General features: G+C 38.6%; 1 protein-coding gene and 1 long non-coding RNA gene across 18 annotated transcripts in view; one reads left to right on the top strand and one right to left on the bottom strand.

Moving 5' to 3' along the window:
* INPP4A (inositol polyphosphate-4-phosphatase type I A) overlaps positions 1 to 21,977 on the top strand; it is a 94,616-nt gene extending 72,639 nt beyond the window's left edge. For 7 of the 17 annotated variants that reach the window (XM_033147554.1, XM_033147552.1, XM_033147555.1 and 4 more), the window contains 8 exons: positions 1,282 to 1,454; positions 2,322 to 2,445; positions 3,760 to 3,886; positions 5,404 to 5,544; positions 6,633 to 6,730; positions 10,321 to 10,433; positions 11,558 to 11,712; positions 20,206 to 21,977. In XM_033147554.1, the coding sequence (XP_033003445.1) occupies positions 1,282 to 1,454; positions 2,322 to 2,445; positions 3,760 to 3,886; positions 5,404 to 5,544; positions 6,633 to 6,730; positions 10,321 to 10,433; positions 11,558 to 11,712; positions 20,206 to 20,338 (1,064 nt within the window). In that variant the 3' untranslated portion in view covers positions 20,339 to 21,977. Of the gene's footprint in view, positions 1 to 1,281; positions 1,455 to 2,321; positions 2,446 to 3,759; positions 3,887 to 5,403; positions 5,545 to 6,632; positions 6,731 to 8,963; positions 9,051 to 10,320; positions 10,434 to 11,557; positions 11,713 to 15,185; positions 15,832 to 20,205 lie in introns of those variants that run through there. The other 10 variants (XM_033147546.1, XM_033147545.1, XM_033147548.1 and 7 more) reach the window with 3 other exon arrangements.
* On the bottom strand, positions 1,267 to 2,601 carry LOC117045951. Its single transcript, XR_004426490.1, has 2 exons — positions 2,493 to 2,601; positions 1,267 to 1,452 (listed from the first exon to the last, which is right to left on the bottom strand). It is a non-coding gene; the product is annotated as an uncharacterized LOC117045951 (long non-coding RNA).
* Positions 21,978 to 24,273: the final 2,296 nt, after the last annotated feature.

Raw genomic sequence — 24,273 nt, 5'->3', positions numbered from 1 at the left:
CTTTCTGTTGTTATGGAATATTAGATATTAAAACCAATATTAGATATTGTTGATCGTGGGAAATTAACTGACGCGATGAACAGGATGATGTGAAGGGAAGGCCGCCCAGAGCATTCTAGGGGGCTCCTTTTATTGAAAACTCACAGCTAAGTTAACCATTAACATACACAGAGAACTCCAAAGACCAAATAAGGAAAGGTGTGCCTTCTGATACCAAATATGGAAAGCCCCTCCTAATAACACACCTTTTCCTCCCGTGACCTGATGCATGCTTACAGCTCTATCACTCACCCCCTCCTCTAAACACCTCATGATCCCCAGTACTTTTCCACCTATTCCTTTGTTCTCCTGCTCTGCCTAAACATGTGTTTCCCAACTTGGTGCCCACAGAGCCAAATGGTATGCCAAATGAAGCTCTGTAGCTTACCTAATTTAGTGTGGTATGCCAACACTGTATATTAATAATTCTAATTATTCTATCTAGACAAGAGCGGCGTGGTATGCCAACGCCTGGCTAAACTATAATTCCCACAGCTTTCCTACTGTTAAATGAATCCAGCTGTGTTCTGAAGCATAGGGCCAAATAACTTTCCGTGTGTGTGTGTGTGTGTGGGATGGGACACAGGTTTAAGATACCACAGTACTTTATGGTGTTCTAAAAACAACTTTCCATAACTGCCCTTCATTTGAATGGCTGTCAAGGAACAGAGAGTACTTGCTTCGAGCAGAGCAGCTTGTACCAGAATGCTGCACATTCATAATAAACCATAGGTTATTTCAGACAATGGCTTACTGTTACATTCTAACAGGGCCAGAGGGTTCAATTTATGGCAATAAGACTCTTCTACTTTGTCCCAGTGTGGATGTAACTATTCTCTAGAACTAAGTTTAACTCTATTCTTTGATGCAAATTCCCCCGTCTCTTACACATGGTGTAGCATTACATAGGCACATGACTTACCAAGGTTAGCTTTAAACAGGTTTTGCAAATCAGTTTCAAATCCTGATTTCAAAGTGGTTAAAATCGAACCTTGGTTAGCATTGGCATAGATGTAATGTTGCACTACAGCCAGTTCGGACAATGGAGAGTAAAGGCATGCGTAGGCAATGGGCCTACTTCCAATGACTCAACCATGGCTAAGAGATATGCAGCCTTAAATCCATACCAGGCCTTTAAGATGCGTTAGTATGTTTCTTAAAAGCTGTTTCTTTTTGAGTATTTTTATTTAAAAAATTATATATTGCCATTAATTGCCTCCTCCTTACTTTTGAAAACTACAGGTGAATGGAGTGAGGCCCTTTACCCATTGCTGACAACACTCACAGAATGCGTAGCCATGATGAGTGACAAGGCAAAGAAAGCGATGGTCTTTCTCTTGATGCAAGATAGTGCCCCTACAATAGCTCTTTGCTTGAGCCTTCAGTACCGACGGGATGTTGTCTTTTGCCAAACTGTAAGCAAGAAAGTAGAATTCATACATTAGACTTTGGGTATCTTTTTTAAAAAATGGAAGAGTATATTTGGAAGCAGTAAGAATTACCGGTACTACACATTTCTGAACAATTCCCCCCACCCACCCACTTCAGCAGCTTTGGCTGCAATCTCTCCTGGGCCTAGATTCTTTTAAACTAGAGAATGTTTTAATACAGGGGGGCAGGTAGCTGGATCTAACCTTCATTAGGACATTTAATCTCATTATACTTTTACAAAATCCAAACACGATTTGCAGCATTTGCTATCTGGATTGGTCATTAGTGGGGGTGGGAGAGGATGGAAGGGAAACTGGTGCATTGTTTTGTATGTGCATGCACACTAACTATTTTTTAAAGACCCTCAAGTTTTCTTCCCAAAGTTAAAAAGGGACAGTGCTTTACCTGGGATGCATAGTTAAAGGGGGGGCATTTAGGGCAGATGTGGCAGTGCTGGCACATCCAGCATTAGTTCTCCCTGTCTCCAATGTGGTATAGCATTATTACATAACTCTATTAGTACTCTGCTTAAAAGGTAGAAATACATCTATTTATTTCAGCATCCTATGGGCATTTTCACCTGGGCAGTGGGAGAATTTTCTTGCCAAGCGGAGCTTCTGTTTCCAAATCAGTATAGGACTCCAGAGGTGTCGATATTCCATCCTCAAAATTCTTCCTTTTTTAACCATCTTCTCATTTAAAGCACATTAAAAGGAGCCAATGAAGTTAGGTATACAGATCCTTCTTTAAAATTAGGGAGTGGGTGACTGGTGTCCTACCTCTGGCATGAGGGTTTTGGAAGGTCTCTTCATGAGTCTTCAGTTACTTCATTTCTCTACTCTCTTACACAGCTCACAGCCCTTATTTGTGGCTTCATTATCAAGCTGAGGAACTGCCTGCATGATAATGGATTTCTGAGGCAGCTCTACACCATTGGTCTGCTGGCACAGTTTGAAAGCCTTCTGAGCACTTATGGTAAAAAACTTGCTGGGGCAAGCATGTCATATCCTTTTACGACTTACTGAACTTCATTCACTGCAGGGTGTTGGCAAGGTGCATGCGGAGGGTTAGAAATGTCTTGTTGATCAGCAACAAAAAGAAGTTTAGAACAAAGCTATGTTGTAATGTGGTATTTGGTACATAACTGAAACTAGATGTGTGAAGACCTTGGTCAAAATACAAAATAGTGAGCAACCAGCTTTTGGTTTTTATGAAGCAACTATATACCGTAGGTTTTGATTATACCACATCAGAAACCAGTTTTGAAATGGTGGAAATTTTCAAAAAGGTTGCCTACTCTTCAGGTTTAAACACTGCTGGGCATACTTATGATTGTGTCCTTCCTTAAAAGTACAACGAGGGGGCTGTTCTTGAGCAAATTGTCCAAACTATTATTTATTTATTTTGCAAACATTCATATGAGTATTCTCCGGAATTGCTTTTCACCAGAATTCCCAAGTTAGAAAGGCTGTTGTTTATAGAGTTGTTAAATTTTATTTAAAGTATTTTTATATCCCCTTTCATAAAAATATAAGAGGGTTCATAACAAAAAAATCACTAAAAATACAGTAAAATAATAAATTCATTGTCATCTATACGTCCAGGTAAAACATGTTAAACAGTTACTGCAATAGTAGCCAGCAAAAGCTTCAGAGAACTATTGAACTTATATTAGATGCCTAAATGAGATTACTGTTGCATCAGATGGGAAGTCATTCCACAAATGGGCCCTGTGACTGGTAAAAAATAAGGTTCAAAGTATCAAGTTCAATTGAAACCAATAAAAATTACTAGATTGAATAAAGGTGGCTAGCATAAAAATGTCTAACAATTTCAAACCCAAATTTATTTCATAAAATTGTAAAGCTTAAATTTCCCTGCTTTTTTGTGTTTCTGCCAAAATTTCATGCTTAAAAACCATGTCTGCAAAATTATTATTTTGATGAGCCACATTTTTGTGAGCTTTCACCTAAGAACATTTAAGTATATGGGCACATCTGTAAAAGCATTGATTGCTTATGTTTTCTGTCTTCAGCAAAACCACATGCGGCAAATTTTCAACCTGTAATTAATGTGTATTAATTTTTGCAACCCAGCTGAGGTTGAGAGGATTCAGGAGTTTAACAAGAGTCATTTCATGTGGGGTTGTGTAAAATCAGGAAATCACATATGTTACACAACACATTTTCTTTTTAATACTAGGGTGTCTGAATTCAAGTCAGTTGGCAATAGCTTTTTATATATATTAAAAGTATGACTTATAATCCCATTCATATTTTCTTTGTTTAGGTGAAGAGCTGGCAATGCTAGAGGATATGAGTGTTGGGATAATGGACTTGAGAAATGTAACGTTTAAAGTAACTCAGGCCACATCAAATGCATCTGCTGACATGCTACCAGTCATTACAGGAAATCGGTAAAGAAAAAGGGCAGGGGAATGGGGAAAGAGAAGTGAAAGAAAGTTTTGCTTCAGCTAGGACACTTGAATGGCACAAAGAAAAGTAAAGATCTGGGCAAATGCATAGTGATCCAATATAGAAACACTTTTTGAGCTGGTTCTATGGAATGGCCCTAAACCTTTAACCTTAACCTGCTTGACTAAATTAGGCTATATTTCCATTATTTTTTAAAAGAATATCTCAGAGATGATCTTTGGTGTGGTGTTTAACCCAAATATTTGTTAAGATATATACAAAGTGTGACACAAAACTGACCTGCTTAATATTATTTTGAGGAGAAAAGTCAAGTTTTTCAACATGGGCACAGAATGTTCATATTCATAAGAACATGAAGCGGCCATTTCCTACTCCAGAATGCAATTATTTTGTTCTTGCCTTTGTGATTGGTCTTCTCTTTTCACTCAAAATACTGCAGATGTGGTCTAAAAAAATTCCTTTCTGTTCCATTCCCTGAAAGTGGAAGATATTAGCCTTCTTTGGGTGACTAATATATGGAATAACTATGGGGAAAGGTGGCGGGAGCAAGTCCCACTCTTGTTCTATGCATATACTTTTCTCTTTTTTCAAAGGTAAGCATAGAGGCCCTGTGTGTATAGCTATACATAACTTACCTTATAGGGTGGTTGTTAGGATTAAAGCTGGATAATGCAGGTAAAGCGCTTTGAACATTTGAAAGTGCTATATAAAAGTCAACTATTATTATTGCCCTCTAAATCAGATCTTTCCAGACATTTCATGTTGGTGACACACTTTTTAGACATGCGCAAATTGGCAACACAGTAATTTAGTTTTAGTAGCAAACAGAGGTTAAACTCACACAGCATACCTACACACTGCAGTGACACAGTTTGGAAAGCTCTACTCTAAATACTACCAGAATCCCTGCTTTTAGGGTTCCTGATCACATAAAGAGAACCCAATGCACATACAGTTGTATGAGCAGGAACTCTATTCTGTCCTTAAAATAAGAGCACACTGGTCAGGAATCACAGGAATATCACAGGAATCACAGCATCCACAGAATAGGTTGAAGTTTTTCTTTTTTGAGCTAAATCAACTTATTCTAGAAACAGGACTGACAGAAGATGGGTTTCACTGATGGTATAACAGAGAACATTATGAGGAGACCAGCTGAGCCCATTTGAGTTTGACTCCTCACCTACTTGTTCAGAATTACCTGAGATGCATTAGTTCTTGAGTGCTGAAAGAAATAACAGCCATTACAAAAAGCTGTTTGGCAGGGCAAGAAAAGACAATTTGAACATACAGTACATACAGAACTGCCCTGAGACCTCCAGGTATAGGGCAATATATATGATATAACAACAACAACAACAACAACAACAACAATTTCTGAGTAGACTTGCAAGTTCGTGTGCAGCACCACATTCCTCAGCCTCAAAAGAATGTTCTTTTCAAATGCTTTATGATTTGCATTGCTTGTTTAACTTCATTTTTTCTTGCCCTGATTTAGGGATGGGTTCAATGTGAGAATTCCGCTGCCAGGCACCTTGTTTGATGCACTGCCCCGTGAAATTCAGAGTGGCATGTTACTGAGAGTTCAGCCCGTTCTCTTCAATGTGGGGATAAATGAACAACAAACCTTAGCAGAGAAGTAAATATATTCTATTTTTAAAACATATCACACTTAGCCAAAGTTAGATAAAATCACCAGTCCTCCTGGGACTATATTAAGTTAATTTACCAGTAAAATCTAGTTCCCTACAGCTTGGTTATCCAAATAATGGCTCAGGAATAGGTTGGGCGACAGCGAGTTTAAAACATTGGCTTATTTCAGTTGCTCAGGTGGTTGTTCACTTTCACAGTAGTAGTAGTAATAATAATAATAATAATTTATTTATACCCCGCCCATCTGGCTGGGTTTCCCCAGCCACCCTGGGCAGCTTCCAGCACATATATAAAAACACAATACATATTGTATTATGTTTTTATATATCATCTGCTGTATAACATGTAAGGTCTGTTACTACCTTTTGACTTAATCAGAGTCCTGTTCTCATGGGTTACATTGCTGCAATAGCATCCAATGCTTGTCATGTTTAAATTGCCTTAACTATTGTGCCAATGTGGTTGTTTTGATGGTCCTTAGAATGTAAGAGTTTGGGATGGCTTAGTGTGATGTAAATGAGCCATAACAAGTCTCAAGTTTGCATGGTCCTCCCATCTTCACTTCTCCAGCACAGCTGAAAGGAGTTTGAAAGCTTCCCTTAAGCACAGCATGCCATATTGCCAGAACTGGCACACTGTGGTTAGTGTTAACTATGGTTTGCTTGAGACAAACCTTGGTCTTTGGCTCCGTCCAGGGGTGCCCAAACCTTTTTCAAAGAGGGCCAGATTGGATGATCTGAACATGTGTGGGGGCCGAATTAGGCCCCCAAAATGGACTTTGGATATGCCTGGTTTATGTGAAAGTAGCTGTAAGTTGTTAAATTGATCAGCTGTTCCCTTGATCATTTAGTCCTATCACCCCTCTTCATTAGCACCTAAATTTGGGTGACCATTTGTAGTTCACACACTGTCTGTCATATACTTAAGGAGAGTCTTATAATAACATTTTCAGCATGAAATGTAAAATATTAAATCTTGAAGCTGTTCTCCTAGCTTTCTTTGTTTGGAAAGGATGTGTGTGAATGAGAGAGAGAAACCTTATTTGTGCTAAGGTGGCTCCTTTGATTTTTAAAGGTTTGGAGACACCTCTTTACAAGAAGTGATTAACATGGAAAGCTTAGTGCGGTTGAATTCCTACTTCGAGCAGTTCAAAGAAGTTTTGCCTGAAGACTGTAAGTGTGCCTAACAAATATTCATATCTCATATGCTTAAATTTAAGTTAAACAATGGCCACAGTCACTCATTGTAGTAATCCATAAACCAATCATAGATAAAATGAAGGGTTGGCACAGGGGATGATTTTAAGAGCAAAAGGAACATGTTGACAAGGAGTGCAAACTCTCTCACACACCTGCCACCCGCTGCTTGCCTCTCAACAGCCTCTCCCTGGTGACTCAGTGATCTATGGGGAATGAAAAATCAGCCTTCCTCACTCCAATGGGAGCAGTTGTCCTTTTTAGATTCTCAAAAGTATCTGACAAAGTGACACAGTTTGGAGGAAATTATATTGGAGATAAATTTGGCCATTAGATCATGACTTTGCTGTAAAGATGCAAAAGCTAACCTGTAAATAAAAGGACATTTTTCTATAGATATACTTTTGAAGAGAGACAATAGGCATGGGTGCCTTTTGTCGGGCAGTAGTACAGTGGTACCTCGTGTTACAGACGGGATCCGTTCCGGAGCCCTGTCCGTAATGTGAAATGCCCGCAACTCGAAGCACTGTGTCTGCACAGGCACGCGGTACAATTTTGTCCTCTGTGCATACACGAAGCGTGATTTAGCACTTCTGTGCATGCATGAGCGGCGAAACCCGGAAGTAACCCATTCCAGTACTTCCGGGTTACCGCAGAATGTAACGTGAAAAGATGCAACATGAAGCAGACGCAACACAAGGTATGACTGTAGTGGAACTAATCCAAAAACAATGGATTGTTAGTAGGAACTTAAAATGACAATCTGCACAAAGAATATTATGCCTAGTATAACAGAACCAATTTGCTCAACAGAACGATCTCTTTAATATATATATGTGTGTGTATTAGAAGTAAAGGTAAAGGTACCCCTGACCGTTAGGTCAAGTCGCGGAGGACTCAGGTTGCGGCGCTCATCTCGCTTTACTGGCCAAGGGAGCCGGCGTACAGCTTCTGGGTCATGTGGCCAGCATGACTAAGCTGCTTCTGGCAAACCAGAGCAGCGCACGGAAACGCCGTTTACCTTTGCGCCGGAGCGGTACCTATTTATCTACTTGCACTTTGACGTGCTTTCGAACTGCTAGGTTGGCAGGAGCAGGGAATGAGCAACAGGAGCTCATCCCGTCGTGGGGATTTGAACCGCTGACCTTCTGATCGGCAAGCCCTAGGCTCTGTGGCTTAGACCACAGTGCCACAGTATAATTTTATACTAGAGTATAAAATTAGCATGATGAAAACTGAGTTATAAAATTCTATTTAAAAAGTGAGTATACAGAAGAAATTTGGCAGTCATCATCTGATAAACCCGTAAGAGAATTTAGTATTTTTCTGTCCCTGAACTTAAATTATATCGTGGAGCCTAATCACATACTGGTAATTAATAAGATGCAATTGGACATTCAAATTTGAAAAGAAAGAAAGAAATCAAAATTAAATGGGTTAATATTATATAATTTGTCAAGATATGTGTGTGGCAAGCACAGTAAAGGAGGATTGAGCCATCAATACCCTAGTTACCATGTTTCACAATGAGCAAGATGGTGGCTTTTGAATTTGGGGGGGGGGGACACCTATTTCCCTACAAAAAAAAACCTCAATACAGAGGTTTTGTGCAAAATAGCTATTTAGCTGTATTGAAATTCTGATAGAGATCTTATGGAAAACATCCATATTATTATTATTTTTAAAGAAATCATTATGTACGTAGGTGTCTCCTAGGTGATCTGCTACACATATTGAGATGCTAGCTCTACCCAACCAGGTTGCTGAAATTCCTACATGCCTTCAGCATGCAGTAATCAGTGGAAACAGGCCTGCTGCCAGAACTGCCAGAAACAAAATAGGTCCAGTTGAGGAGCAAATGGGAGTAGGGGTGTGGCAACAGGGAGTACCCACTGATGCACGTGACCAATCATCCACCCAAAGATAGTACTAACAAACTTCCACATGACCAGTGATGGTGGATGCATAATTGATTATTTTAATTTAAGGGTTCTTCCGCAGTAAGAGGAAATTATGATTAACTGTATAAAAATATGACAGACTGGCATTTTGATTACGATGGTGTAATATGGACGGTGTGAAGAACTTGTGTGCACAAGTGGTGTTGGTTCCACCATAAAGGTTCACCTTAATAGAGAATAATATAGCTATGTCTTACAATGAAAGAGCAGATAAGAGTCAAATGAGATGGTTTTTCAATATATTCAAGTGATGTCATGTCTCAAGAGCCAATTAAGAGAAGAAGGGCAAGCTGAGACAACTGAGGTTGAATTGTTGTTAGCAGGACCAAGTACAGGTATGTTTTCTAGATTCTACCGTTGAGTTAGTTATAGCAAAGGAATATAGTTACTGTTTAAAATAGAACCAAAGGGGTGTGGATCTGTTTTTTGGCCCAAAAGCCCCATTCCCTCTTGGCTACTCCTCCATAAGAAGAGGCTGCTGGATCCGGCCACTGGCCCAGCTAGTCCAGCATCTTGTTCTCATGGTGGCCAACCAGATGCCTGTGGAAAACCCACAAGGAGGACCTGAGCACAAAAGCACTCTCCCCCTCCTGTCATTTCCAGCAATTGGTATTCAGCAGGATACTGCCTCTGACTGCAGAGCATAACCATCATAGCTACAAGCCACTGATAGTCTTATATCCTCCATTAATTTGTCTAATCCTTTTAAAAGCCATCTTAAGTTTCAAGGAACCTGATTAATAGACCATTCCAAAGGGAGGAGGGCAGATGGACTGGGAAGTGTAAATTCCAGGAGGAGAAAATGCCAGATCCAAAGCCTTGCTGGGCTTGTGCCAGCAGCACAGAATATGGTAGAATGGCGCTCTCTGGTGCTTTTCTTCCTTGTCAGCTTGTTGTCTTCCCTCCACCCCCCCCCACCCCTTCCCATTGACCCTCAATGGAGAGACTTGCAAGGGCAGATAATCTTCTCTGCCTGTGACCTTCCCTCTGTACTCTATCCTGCTCTATCCTGAGACTCTTCCAGGGTCTATAGGATAGCTTTCTAAGGAAATGGTGATCAGTTATCATATGAAGCTTAGTCTTTCAATATAAATTTGCATGTGGGTGAAACAATACATCTGAACCAAGCAGCATACTTACAACATGCATTGTGGCAGGCAACTTATAAAAAGTGCTTGCTGTTTGCAGTTTTCCTAAGTACTTGCATTAAAAATCTATTTTTTGGGGGGGGGGAATCTGTTAACTGATTAATTAGGGGTGCTTTTTAGTCAATTCAACAGATTTTTTAGTTGATTACATAGTGTAGCCCTAAGCGAAACACATTTTTAAAATGTGACATGTGGACAGTTACTTGATCTAGTTTCCTAGATTAGTATACAGATTCTAAATTCCTGGGGTACAAAATGCCATGTGACCTCACTGTTAAGTGACAAATTTGGCTCAGGGTGCTCATTTCTACAAAATTTCTAAGGTACTGCACAAAAATAGGAGAAAGGGATCAAATGTATAATTCAGCTGAATAAATCTGCATGTGCTGATAAACCTTTCTCTCATGTCTGACCACAGATAATGGGGAATGCTTACACTTTCTTTATTTCATTTAAGGTCTACCTCGATCTCGTAGTCAAACGTGCCTGCCTGAACTGTTACGGTTTCTTGGACAGAATGTACATGCAAGGAAAAATAAGAATGTTGACATTCTTTGGCAAGCTGCTGAGGTATTTATTAATCTTATTCTACAAACATTTGATGGATATGCAATGTTTGTGCAGGTCACCATGTTTACCTTTTTACTGCCCTGCCCTGCTGGAATGACACCACTGCCTCTGTCCACCCCTTATGAGCTACTGCTGGCTTGGTGTGCAGCATGGAGTGAGGTGGGTGGCTTTTCCAGGAAGATGGATCTGGTCTCCAAGGTTGTTGAATGAGAAAGGGAGTTACTTGTTGCTCATTTGGAGGATGGAATGGTTTGCAGCTTTACTAAGTCCACTGTCCTTGCAAAGGCTGCCATCGCTTTCCTTCCCAGGGTGCATGACCATGAAAACCCATGCCTACTGGCAGAATCTCCTGTGTATTGCCATGTTTGCTATGTGTGCCACTGCAGTAGGATAGAAACATCCAAGCAAAATGAGCAGAGGTGAACAACCACCTCCAAAAGTTCATTTACAGCACTGAGATACTAGTAAATGCCACTTTGTTTTCTCTTCACCTGCTGGTATATAGCCCACCTAATGCTGAAATGGGGTATCTGTGATTCTCTAGAAGTTGCTGGACTAGTGTTTCATCATCATCATTATTATTATTTATTAAAATTTGTCTCCAGGCAGTTGACAGTATAAAATCACAACATAAAAACATGAAATACACTATCAAAATAAAAAAACAACTTAATAATTCCACCAACACATTTTACAAGGGCATTGAATGTCAATCAGCCAAAGGCCTGGCACCTAAAGGTGTATAATGAATTGGTCATCCTTGACCAATGCCCATGGTGACTGGGGCTAATGGGAGTTTTAGCCCAATAATAACTGGAGGGCCACATGGTCCCCTTCCCTGTCTTAAGGCAACCTTTCCCAGCCTTGGGTCCCCTTATTACTCCCAAATGTGGGGATATTACATTACACTGAAGCATTAAAGGTAAAGGGTAAAGGGACCCCTGACCATTAGGTCCAGTCGCGGACGACTCTGGGGTTGCACGCTCATCTCGCTTTACTGGCCGAGGGAGCCGGCGTACAGCTTCCAGGTCATGTGGCCAGCATGACTAAGCTGCTTCTGGTGAACCAGTGCAGCGCACGGAAACGCCATTTACAATGAAGTTAATAGATGGTGTCTTTTCTAGATTTGCCGCAGACTCAATGGTGTTCGGTTTACAAGCTGTAAAAGTGCCAAGGACAGGACTGCCATGTCAGTGACTCTAGAGCAGTGTCTAATATTGCAGCATGAACATGGAATGGCTCCACAGGTCTTCACACAAGCCCTGGAGTGCATGAGAAGGTAAGGACCGTCTGCTCGCTGGCCTCTTGTTCCTAATCCTGGAGCCATGTAAACTGCAGATGGGTGGTTTTCAACCATCTTTGATGGGGATAGTTATATAACAAATATAACTATCAAAGATAAATTGCACAGACTACAGTTTCCTGAAGTACTTTGGACCTCACTCAGTATTTTTTGTCATATTTGTATGTGTATTTTTTAAAACAATCTCCTAAAAGAGGAAAATACTTTGTATAGTTTTCAGCAGTTTATTGAATAACTGAGATGTAAAGAAAAGTATTTCACAGCATGCAATCTTTTCTGCTCTACCAATTTGAAAGCTTTGTAATTGTAGGATTGCCTCAGTTGTCATCATGTCATTTTTGCTTAGAGGTGATCTGTATGGTTTACCTGTTCTGTGAAGGATACACATCTGCAGATTGCATTGTTTTGCTATGCTTATTCCTTAAGCAATACAGTTTGCTTCTTCAGCAAATTGTCATTTTGAATGTTTCATGATGCAGCAATCAGAACCCATCACAACCTGTCAGTGTTCTGTGGTCATATCAGTTTAACTCTTGTTTTCTGAAGCTGCAGACATACTGCAAAATTCTATTCTATTTTTAAAATGTAAGGAATCTGTTTACTGTTCAATACATTGTTTCAAGCACTACTCGAAAGCTCCAATTTTACATACCTAAAAAGAAAGGATAAGAAATCCAGTTTTAGTCTTTATTGGTGTTAACAGCACTACCGTGGAGTCCTGTTCTCAACATTCACTTTTGCTGAATGTACTGTACTGTGTGTCTTCTCACCAAATTCTCAAAAGTGTTCAATTCTCTTATCCTTTCTGTATGTTTTTGCTATTTGATCCTTTCTAAATCTTCAATGGTCTACTTTTTATGTTACCTTTTTACTTCAGCAATATTGCTTTCTGAATTTGCCATGGAGTCTTTTATGTAAAGCATATGATTCCATAAAGTGGAATCACTTTAAACCTGGGCTATGATTAAACCAGCATCCTGGTTAAGAAAACATTAACATATATATTTAAAAATCATTGTTATTAAATTTTTCACATTAACAAACCAATCAAATCACATTAAATGTTCCAAATTATACATAAACATATCAAATAATCTGAATATTCTGCCAAATTATAATTTTTTGACTTCCCATGCTTCAAACGTGAAGAGCTCTGATCAACATAAAATTTCATTTGCATTCCATAGTCATTTCCAATGATTCCCTTAATTCCTTCTGATACTATCCTTCATTCTTTCTTCACAGCCTCTGAGTTTTTCAGACAAGCGAGATAAAACAAGCAAAGATATATTGCTGTGTGGATTTAATGTCGATGATTCTCCCATAAATTGCAGTGCCTCCTCGCACGTTGATGCTTATGCCAAATGCAAAAGTCATTGCAGCTGGGCGTCACCATCTCACACAGTTCTGATAAAATCCAAACTAAGCAACAGCTCAGCAATTCTTTCAGACCGGCTGCTTAACCTCAGCCTTTCCGGGGGGGGGGGGGGGGGGGTTTACCCAGTCAGACTGGACATAGACATGTAACGAGATAATAAATGTTAAGGGCTCCCCCCCCCCCCCAATGGCTTATAGTGTCTCAGTCCTCAACATGGCGGATTTCCTCCTAATTAAAGCTGCATCATTCCTCACAAAGCAAGAAGTGTCCAGGAAACCATCCAAAATCCATTAGTAAGACATTCAGTGGCTAACGATGCTCTGCTTCTACCCCGATATCAACATTCTGGAGAACCTTTTATCCTCTTCCAAGCAATCCAAACATCCAACGCCTTATTAAATATTATTTTCATTTCCACACAGTTCAAAATTCTGAAGCCAAATTATATCCATGAATATAAAACTTTCAAATCTCGCTTGTTGTAAATAATTAAAATGGTCCTTTTTGAAGGGTTTTTTTTTGCCCAGTAATATAATGTAATGAAATAAAGTACAATGGCAAAGAAGCCTCACCCCCCCTTTCTGTCCCATTCCCACAAACCAATTAGATGATTAAATCTTCCTCTCAATCTTCTTTAGCACCTCAGAGGCTGGATTGTTTAGAAAAATATTCCCTCCCTTCTTGTTTGAAGCATGTCCAAATCCTATATCTAATTTTTTCATTTTAGGAAATTGAGATTAGGGTGCTCGCGAGAGACAGTGTCCAGGAGAGCCAAATTCACTCGGGGACTTTGCAGCCAGTGCCCCCAGCCCCGAAATCGAAGCCGGGTTAATAGGCAACCACGGATGAGGCAGTGTCTTCCCATAGCCCTGGGAAGATTTGGGAGGCTGATTACTCCCATCTCAAAACATTAACATATATAAGAGAGAGAGATAGAAATATGTATGCTCAAATGTATTCCCAGCCTCATTCATAATATTTAATTGGTGTCCTTCTGATAATACTAACTACATTTTTAATAGATCTGGACATTTTAAATAAAAGTGTGGACAATATAGTAATTATTTGTCATTTTAAAGTCTCATTGAATGCACCTGATTGTTTACCCAATTCTGGTTTGGGAGAGAAAAGCCATGCCGTTTATGTTAAGTGCATTTAACATTTAGGAAAACAACAACATTAGGGCTAGACCCAGAGAAATGCTGGGAGAAGGGTGTAAATTGGAAGGTTATCACCCCACTCCCATCCTTCCTTCAAGAGCCCCATGAAGAGCTTCACATAAGGGTTGGTATGCTGTGGTGCAGGGGACTGAGGTGGAAGGAGGAATCCTCCAAAATTGGACAGAGGCAGTCAGGGGCTTTCCAGGGTGATTGTCCGGGGTGCATCAGGGTGGGGTGCTGCTTATGCCACCTTCCCTGAACCAGCCTTGCACCGGTGTTGCTCACTGAGTAGGAGACCCATTTGCCTTGCTCATTACGGTGGATTTTTGTTTGTTTGATGATTTTTAAAAATCATTTTTTAAACTGACCTACTTTGGAGCTAAGTAATTTTTAACACTGATACCTTTAATAGCTAGGTTATTGAATGTGGTACAACTCACATTGAAGAATTTTTGAAAGGGTCAAATGCTATAATGGTTATTCATGTTCAGTTTTGCTTTTCAGAGCTCCCTTCCTTTGTAGCATGTGGAAGCATGGCAGAGCAGCATGGAAACATTGCTTGGCCAAATGAGAAAATGAACATGGAAAACCATTCTTGTTCAACCTACATGTATTTATTTTCAGTAGATTACAGTATTCTTTCTTATTTTCTCTTTTTATTCTCTTTCTCTCTCCTTTATTCTGTAATTGTGCCTTTTATTATTATTATTTAAAATTGGCACACCTCCCTATTCTTTAACCTAACACGTTCTATTTTCTGTTGTGGCTTCTCTGATGTTTCTTTTTCTCCTTTTCTTGATTTGATTATGTTTTATTTTGCCACTTTTATTTCCTTTTGGTACGACCATTGCATGTCTCTGTGTGTTTCTTTCTTTACTTTACTTTCTCCCCGAACTTCTTCCTTTTCACAGTATTGGAACACGGGAGGTAGTCACGCAGAAGAACTTGTGTGGCCTGGTGCCCATCCGGGATTTCAGGCTAGACCCCAATCTTCTCTACTCTATTCCTTTACTAGCTCTAAGCCCCAATTTACTGATTGTGTGGCTATTTCTGAGCATTGCCTACTTGGTGGCTAAATTACGTTGCAAGTGAAGATGAGTTTAAAAGCAAACAGAAGCAAAAATTTCAATGAAGTGCCAGAATATTTATTGCCACCTGGTACCTATTTGTCAACGAATGTCTCATAGCATCGTCTGCCAAGAATAATAATAATTATTATGCCTTACAATTTTGTGTTTCTATTGTACTAAACTTGTAAATACACATCAGATTATTTTATGAAAAGGAATTGTATCGAATGTTTAAACTGTTAATGCTTTCAGTGCTTGTAACATAGTCTGACAGCGGCCCTGTTACCTCGGTATTTTACCCAGCCTGAATATTAGTTTCTCTTACCAAATATTTTTCAGGCATCCAAATCCGGAGTCTTTTCTTTCTCTCTCCGTAGATACACACAGTTTTGTTTCACATGTTCCATGTATTCCAGAGAAAGGAACTTGTATTCCAGAGAAAAGAATTTGTATCTTTTTTGTATATTCTTAAAGTGTGTCAATCTTGCGTTTCATATTTATGTGGTATGCGAAGAAACAAAGTGATGGTTTGTAACAGGTTTAGCTAAACAAATATGCTCAGCACCTTACTACTTTGATTTCTAGGCATAGCCTCTAAAGCAGCCTTTGCCAACTTGGTGCACTCCAGATGTTTTGGACTACAGTTTCACCATCCCCTGCCAGCATGGTTATGTTGGTTGGGGGCTGATGGAAGTTGTAGTCCAAAACATCTGGAGAGGGTACCAGCTTGGTGAAGGCTGCTCTACATAATTATAGTGATCCATGCTTAGAATCATGTACTTGTTTTTCCCCTCAAAGTTAAATATGTTGCAGCAAATTATACCAACTTTAAAAAAGAACTAACTTGAACTGCAGTGTACTGCATGCAATATACTTTCAGTTTATTTCTATATCTACTTTTTTAATGTATCAAAAAGGGAAGAGTGGGTAGCAAAGAATAGCTTACAAATAATCTGTAATTCTATTTAAATCTTCGGGAAAGTATTTTTATAGTATATGTGAATGCGATCATATGTAAATTAATCCTGACATTAAATATTGCCATAAAAGATGCACTAATGAGATATTTCAGCTAATGGTTAAAGTTTTAGTTAGAAGAGATGAAATGAAATAGTTAAAAGATGCTAACATAATTGAGTAACTGTTCCCAGAAAATTACTCTAATACTTCAGGGGACAACAGAGAATTATGCTTAATTGCTACAGTTATGACATTTAATTGTTCAGATATGCACATATCAGCATTCAGAAAGCTTGTATAGCTATAATATTAAAGTTATAATTTTGTGGATTAATTTAATTAAAAAGCAACAGCTAACATTGCACAAACGGAATTCCTCTTCTCTTCCACTCCCCATTCCCTCCCCAATTCTGCTTCAGGTCTATGAACCTCCGGAGCTGATTTGGGGGGGGGGGGTGCTTGGGAGGATGCCAAGGGAACGTGAGGAAGATGAAACCAACTGCCCTAGTGGCAGTCCATTGCACAGGCATGTGACTGCCATTGTAAATTTGAGATTTTGAAAGGAGTTAAGTAGGCTTAGAGACAAATTCTAACTGCCGTGTTCCATTGTGCTATGTGCCACTGGTACAAAGATGTAGTTTCAATTGCATTTATTTTGACAACTAGTATAAGAAGCAGATGTAGCTTTGACTATGGACTGTTTGTATGTTACGAGAGTAGCATGAGAGCTACTGCTCCTGTAGCTCAATCCTATCCTGCTCCAATAACATTTGTAGGAAGCAGTCATGTGACTTGGTGTAAACAGGCATAATTACTTCACACTACATGAAAATCACTTCTTATGTACTCAGAGTAGACCTATTGAAATTAATGGAACTAAAGTAGACATATCTACTAATTTCAGTGGATCTGGTCTGAGGAGGATGAAAATTGGATGCAACCCAGTGATGTTGGTGTGGGAAATATTCCTGATGCATGAGACTGCTTTATACAGACAATACTGTAGAATGTTTCTACAGTGCAGGTTTCATTTGCTCAGAAACAGCAGCCACACTACTCAGGCAATATAACAAAAGGTCTTGTGAGGAATGCATTGGAAGATAATTATCCACCCCACCCCCAGCAATGTAAGCATACTGCACAGCAGCATTAAAGCCTTTCTTGTCAGAGGAATGCTTCATACATGCATTGAGCCTTGCCTCTCAAACAAGAATAAAAAAACATGCATAGGGTCAAAAATGTCTATCTGGGTCATATGTGTATCCCAGAAGCTGCGGTGTGTGCAGGAAGTTATCACAGCCTTGGTAAGTAGCCAGTTGTTAGGCTGACTACAACCAGGCAAGGAAACACTTTTACTTTTTTTTCCCTTGTAGGCTGTCAGTGTGCCACAAATGATTAACATAGGCAGGGGTGGGGTAGTCAATATTTGTAAGACTTAGCTATCCTGCCTTCTCCTTTTGCAGCACTGAAGATAATGGGGTAGCTCTTACTGTAAATATGCAGCGCTTTGTGAATCCAGAAGAGCTCAGGATGGTACCAAATGAGTTTCAGATAGTGAACACATCCTCAATCAGTGTACACAGAGCAAGCTGGGTGCACAAAATCAGACTATCTATACGTACCCTCCCTCTGCAAGACTGCTAAATCAAAATGAATGCAAATTGTTGCAACAAATTTAACACCCTAGAATACTTTGGTGCTTTTAAATGAATCAAAGTGACACTCAAGTATAAATTAAAGTCACTACAGATAAAATAAGTATTTCAGAGTCCCAATGCATTGTTTTAGAGGAAGGACAATAAAATCACTTACTTGTGAAATTAAGCCATATAAAAATGTGTATTATACAATGAAAATTGTACAATCCATAGAGTATATTTCAGTATGAAAGTTAAACAGCTGTTAATATGCCCACTGAAATCAACAGAACTTCAAAAGAGCTTGTTTGTCTGGGTCTTGCCTTATGTTGATAGTGGAATAAATTATTATAATTCAAAATCCCACCACCTTGGAAACAATGCTGCTATAGTTTAACAAGGGGCATATTAAATGTTGCTGTCCTTAATTCTTTAAAATATAATTATATATCAGTCCTATGTTTGTGTGCTTTGTTTAACACTTATGCTCTAGCATGAAACCATTTTCATTTTCCATTGTTATCTTCTATATTCATAGGAACCAAAGAAAGTTCTCTTTTGATGGTCTAAGTTAATTCATGTGTACCAAAATGATGTGCTTCCTTTCAGTTTCATGAAAAATAATGGCCTTTTAAATAGATTTAAGAAATATTGTATTGAAATGCAATAGAGTTCAAAACCAGAGTGTAAATGTTAAGATAGCCTATTGTAGCAATGACTATCACACCCAAAGAGGTCTGTTCCCTGGGGGCATAGCAAGGTAAATTGGTACCCAGGGGCAAAAAAAATTTTGTCACCCCCTCCCCCATTGATCCCCCCCCCCGCAAAAATGGTTTTACGTTATTTCATATTTTCTTACAAAGGAATAATAAGTAATAATAATAAAAAACTTTTATTTATATCCCAGCTGAAGTTGGGCTCAGGGTGGCTAACATCAGATACATAACATTGGCATAAAATCAAAAATAATTAAATTACCTCCTAAAAACATCTCAAAATCAAATTAAAGTCTAATTAGATGGCTTTCCACAGGGTTGGGGTTGGGAACAGTAAGTGCTCCACTGAACTGAAATTTCAGCCTTCATGACATAGGAAAACAGCCAAGTAAACAGCTATTTTGGTGGAGGAGGGGCAAGATATTAACCGATATGCATGAAATTTCATATATAGCTATATAATCCCTAGTATAGTAAGATAAGACCTTTGGTGCAGGCATTTTCAAAAAATAAAGTTTTTTAATGAACTGCCCTACTAGGGCAGTAATTGTTCCTTAATAATTTGTCACCCCCTCCATTATGGAACATAGGGCGACCCGCCCCTACACCCCCTTGCTACGCCCCTGCTGTTCCCCAACAGCCCAGTATAGATTTTATTCTGCCACTTTAAACCATAGTTAAGGAGCAGGCCAGTAGAATTACTGACCCCATCCTCTCCTACAATTTCACATGCAAATCCCCACTTCTCCCTTTTACCATGGTTTATTGTAATGTGCTAAGCTGGACTCCCATTATAACTACTGTTTGAAGCTGGTTTCCAATCCTAGGTGAGAAGAAATTTGGTTAGCACAAGTGCATACATAACATTAAATCATGGTTAAATGGAAGGGACTGCACAAGCCTGCAGCCCACTACAGATTTCTTAGGTTAACCTGCAATAGGTAATTTCCTAGGTTAAACCTGCAGCAGGTAAATATGAGGAAATGTTGCATTCCTAAATATTGATGGCTTTCTAGCATATGGTTGGTGGCTGTACATGAAATAGTATTTTTTCAAGCAATTAAACAGTACTAAACTTTTAAGGATTGTGATTGTATTAGTATTAGTTGGTTAAGTTCCTCTCCCCCAACCGCTCCTACTGTGCATAGCAGATTATCTAGTCATGGTAACCTTCAGCAAAGCCCTTGCTAAACTGATATGGAGGAAATAGTTGTTGTTGAACAGCATTTATTACTGCACAGCATATGTGCCATGAAATACTTCGGAACATTGCAGAGATCAGTTGCATTGCAACTAGTTACACTATTGCTTTTTAGAATTGCAAGTTTAGCAACTAGACACTGCATGTTTCTATTTCACGTGCCTCATAACTGCACTGTTTAGCGATCCACTGCTTTTAAATTTGCATTGCAAATTATTCAAGCACCTGTTCAAGTATTTCAATGCTATGAACTAACTAGTTCACCTCATTATTGTCTAAAATAATTGTTCATTTTGTTTTTGTTTTTACTGCTGTCATTTTTTTTTTTGCTTGTCTCTCTTTCCCAGTGAGGGTTGTCGAAGAGAAAATACAATGAAGAATGTTGGATGTCGCAAGTATGCATTTAATTCCCTGCAGCTGAAGGCTTTCCCCAAGTATTACAGGCCTCCTGAAGGAACTTATGGAAAAGTTGAATCATAAGATTACTCTGTCCTGTAATTAGTTGTTCCGTTAAAAAGAAATGTGGATACACCCAATTTTAGTATATGAACTTTGACAACAATGTCAGAAACAATTTTTTGTACGTTTCACTAGTTAATACCAAGCATGTACTTTTATTAAATTGGCTTCCATAGGAAAAATATTATTTACTGACCCCCTATAACATGAAAATGTGATGACCGTCTGCTCATGTAACTAGCCATCAGTGTATGTAAGATGCCTGTTCCATTGATTTCTTACTTATATGCCTAAATAAGAAAGGTAATTCCTGGACTGTTGATGATTTTATGAATGAAGTTTAGGCAGCTGTTTCACACATCTTTTTATACTGATTTGATTTGAGAGTAAGACTTTCATATAATACTTTTTTAAAAAACCTCAGACTTTGTAAATAGTAAATGAATTGGATGTGAGGCAATTTGATAAGTACAAGCAGCATTGTTATGCAGGAGAAGCTAAAACTCAGTTTTTAAGACAGTGCAGCACTGTAATATAAATGCCAGGACCTTAAAATGTTTTCCTTTATGTAGGACACTATTGTATAAGTGGTATGTACTATACAGCATCAGGAATTGACACAAAGCCCAGATCAAAAACTGGACTGGACCCATGATTCTTTTAGTTGTCTTTAAAATTTTACAAAGTAGGTTCAAGGAAAAGAAAGTTGCACATGGCAAAATAGTTAATGTGACTAGTAATGCTCTGGGCAGAGGACTCAAAAGACAAGGTACACATCCTTAATTGGCACTGTAAATTAGATACAAAAGTGCATTCTGGTTTGGCCTTTGAAGTGCCAAGGAGGCTGAGTCCCCTGCATATCTGCATCATCAGAGGCATCCAACCTATTTCAGTTTGCACCTCTTTCTGTTTATATCCATCAGCTTACTGCACACAGCAGTGCCATTCAGTGGAAGGCAAATATTCAGAAGTTCTCTCTCTCTCTTTTCATGCAAAAGATGATATTATACAACTTCACTTGTGCAAGCAGCTGTTCGATGTTTGCAAGCCTTTTGCCAAGTATGCTTTCTGGATTTACAGCCAGGTTCTAGGACTAAATTAGATGCACTTTAACCATTTGGAATTGGTGGTTCCTTTCTTTTCCTCTGTCTTCAGGCTTTCAAATATTTTTACTGTATTGTATTTAACTTTTACTAGGAGTAAACCCATTGATATTAAAGGCCATGACTAACTTAGACCCACTAATTTCAGTGAGTCTACTCCACATAATAGTTGAATACAGCCCATAGGTAATGAAAACTATTAAGTACATAGGGGATTCCTACTTTCAGATCATTGTTTTACACAAAAGCCAAATGTTTCTCATGAACCCATAATTCATTGATGATAAGGCTACACATTGAACTGGTATAGGTGTAACACTAAACCATAGTTCAGTGTTATGTGATCATTTGGGCTCACACCTCCACAATTACAACTTTGATGAGTTGGGAATTTCTTCTTCTTTTTAAACCAGATGCAGTTTATCGTTATCAGGGGTGCCAACTTGAATAAAATATTGGGGGCCCAGGCAAGTCCTGCCCCACGTAATTGATCATGTGACATGGCACATGCACACCATTTGAATGGCAATGCCCATCAACTTTGGAAGGGCCCAGCCCCCTCAAATATTTTATTTTTTAGGGAGGGGAGGGACTTAAGACCCTAGGAGTCAGCTCCTATTATTGTTATGCCCCAAAGGAACAAACAGTTAGGTTAAATTATGGTTCACTGAAACAAGTCTGGCCCAAACCATAGTTGATGATATTGGCTTGTCTCAACAAACCTTAGTTTAAGCTAACCATTTATCCCTTTTGGACAGAACAATAAACTGCAGCTTATTAAAGACAGCAAGCAGAAGTTTCCAAGCTACTCCTCAAACTTCTGTTTAAGGCAGGAAGTTGATGTATCTCTTCTCCTCCTTGGGCTACACTGGAGGAGGAGCACATGGAAGAGGAGATGTGAGTGTATCAATTTGAGAGAAACTGCTGCTTGTTCACATAATGCTAAATTGTGGTTCAGAATTATGTCTGAACTGGACCATTGTCTTCTAATGGGAGATGCTCATGTGAAAAGCCGCTATTTAACAAAACTACTCTTTAGAAAGACACTCATGAATATTAATTGATTGCACCAGTACAAAAAAAAATGTATGAATAATGCTTAAGGTACAATAATACAGTCTTCTGTTGATATGTGACCAGCAGCAAAACAAAAGTGAAATTAAGCACTGATTTTTTTTATCATGTCATGCTTAATCTTCTGTAGAGTTGTTTAATCCAGTATATAATAGCCATGATAACATTTTCATACTAAGACTGTAACCCAGAACATACATCTACACTTTTAAAGTCCACTGAAATTAGTGGTGTTTATGTATAATTACTATAAAATAAAATAAATTCCTTCTAGTAGCACCTTAGAGACCAACTAAGTTTGTTATTGGTATGAGCTTTCGCGTGCATGCACACAAAGGCTCACACCAATAATAAACTTAGTTGGTCTCTAAGGTGCTACTAGAAGGAATTTTTTTATTTTGTTTCGACGATGGCAGACCAACACGGCTACCTACCTGTAACTATAATTACTATGTTTAGGATCATGGGCCCTGTAATGGAAATGGGAAATGTGGTTCAGTTATTCTCCACAAAATAAGAACCCGGTATACATGGGACATTTTCCAATTGTGTGTTACTTCTCCCAGCTGTTTATATTTGCACTTTAATTTCGCAAAGGTTTTCATTGTTTATTCTATGCCTACAGACATTTGTTATACTATTTGCTTTTTGCAGTTTGATGGCTTAGCTGTGTTGTTACATGTGCTAGTCATGCTTTTGCACTAATCATGATTTTGGTGAACTAGTCTTTTATTGCTGTTTCAGCCTTGTTTGCAGTTTTAGTGTTATGAATGCTATGTAATATGTTTAACCTCAGAACTCTGCACCAAGTGTAAACGTTTTTGGTCCATGTTGAAATTGTACTATTGGGAAAACTCATCCTGATATAGCATAAATGTGCATTATTTTGTATTTATTTGATGTTCACCACTCAGTGTATTTTCGTACATATTAATCATGTACTTAAATACTTAACTCAGTAGCCCTCCCTCCAAAGCTGAAAAATAATAACTTATTAGAGAAGATTTCAGTAATTTATTAATTCCCTAAAACTTTGGCAAGCAATGTTTTTAGAAAACAACACATAGAATACTGTCAGCCATCTCTTGGAGTCATAGGATGTATTTCCCCATTCTTTTAATGGGAAAGGGAAGCTGAAACTTTAGGCCAGATTGGCTAGTATAAATGTTCAGGATCAGATTTCTAGCTACAGTATTTTTAGCTAGGCCCCCTCTAAATAACAGTGAGCCTTTATTTTACATGCCTACTTGAATTACACTACGGAAAATTGTTTGTTTGTTTGTTTACAATGTTTCATTTACTTTGGTGAGGCTCTGGGGATAGAAATGCATTATCTAGCATTGCAATACTTATATGAAGAATTTCCAAACTCCTCATATGTGTCCTTTGATCCCCTCACTTTTTTTAAAAAAAGATACCAAGCTATAGTACTGCATTAATTATAGGGAAGGGATTCAATATTCTGATTATCTTTGGGTTGTTTGCAATATGTAGAACAACTTTCTCCATGTAATATTTTATAAAGACAATTTGACATATACATAGATAGGATTCCATTGAGGACAAACTGAATAGAGCTTAATGGAAAATGGAAAACTCTGAAAACATAAACCCATATTAGAAAACTTCATTTAATTGTTTTATTTGAGTGGCGGATTGCACAGAAAAGGCATTCTTAAGTAATACTATAACATGAAGTTCTAACTGAATTTTTTAAGTACATTTTAGAAATGAAACCTACTAAAGGGGTATAAAAGAAACTGCTGCTAAGTCTATTTG

Source organism: Lacerta agilis, chromosome 4 (assembly GCF_009819535.1).
Source record: "Lacerta agilis isolate rLacAgi1 chromosome 4, rLacAgi1.pri, whole genome shotgun sequence".
In the NCBI taxonomy this organism is placed as follows: Eukaryota; Metazoa; Chordata; class Lepidosauria; order Squamata; family Lacertidae; genus Lacerta; species Lacerta agilis.
Note: the sequence above shows the minus strand (reverse complement) of the source record. Positions and strands in the feature narration are given on the sequence as shown.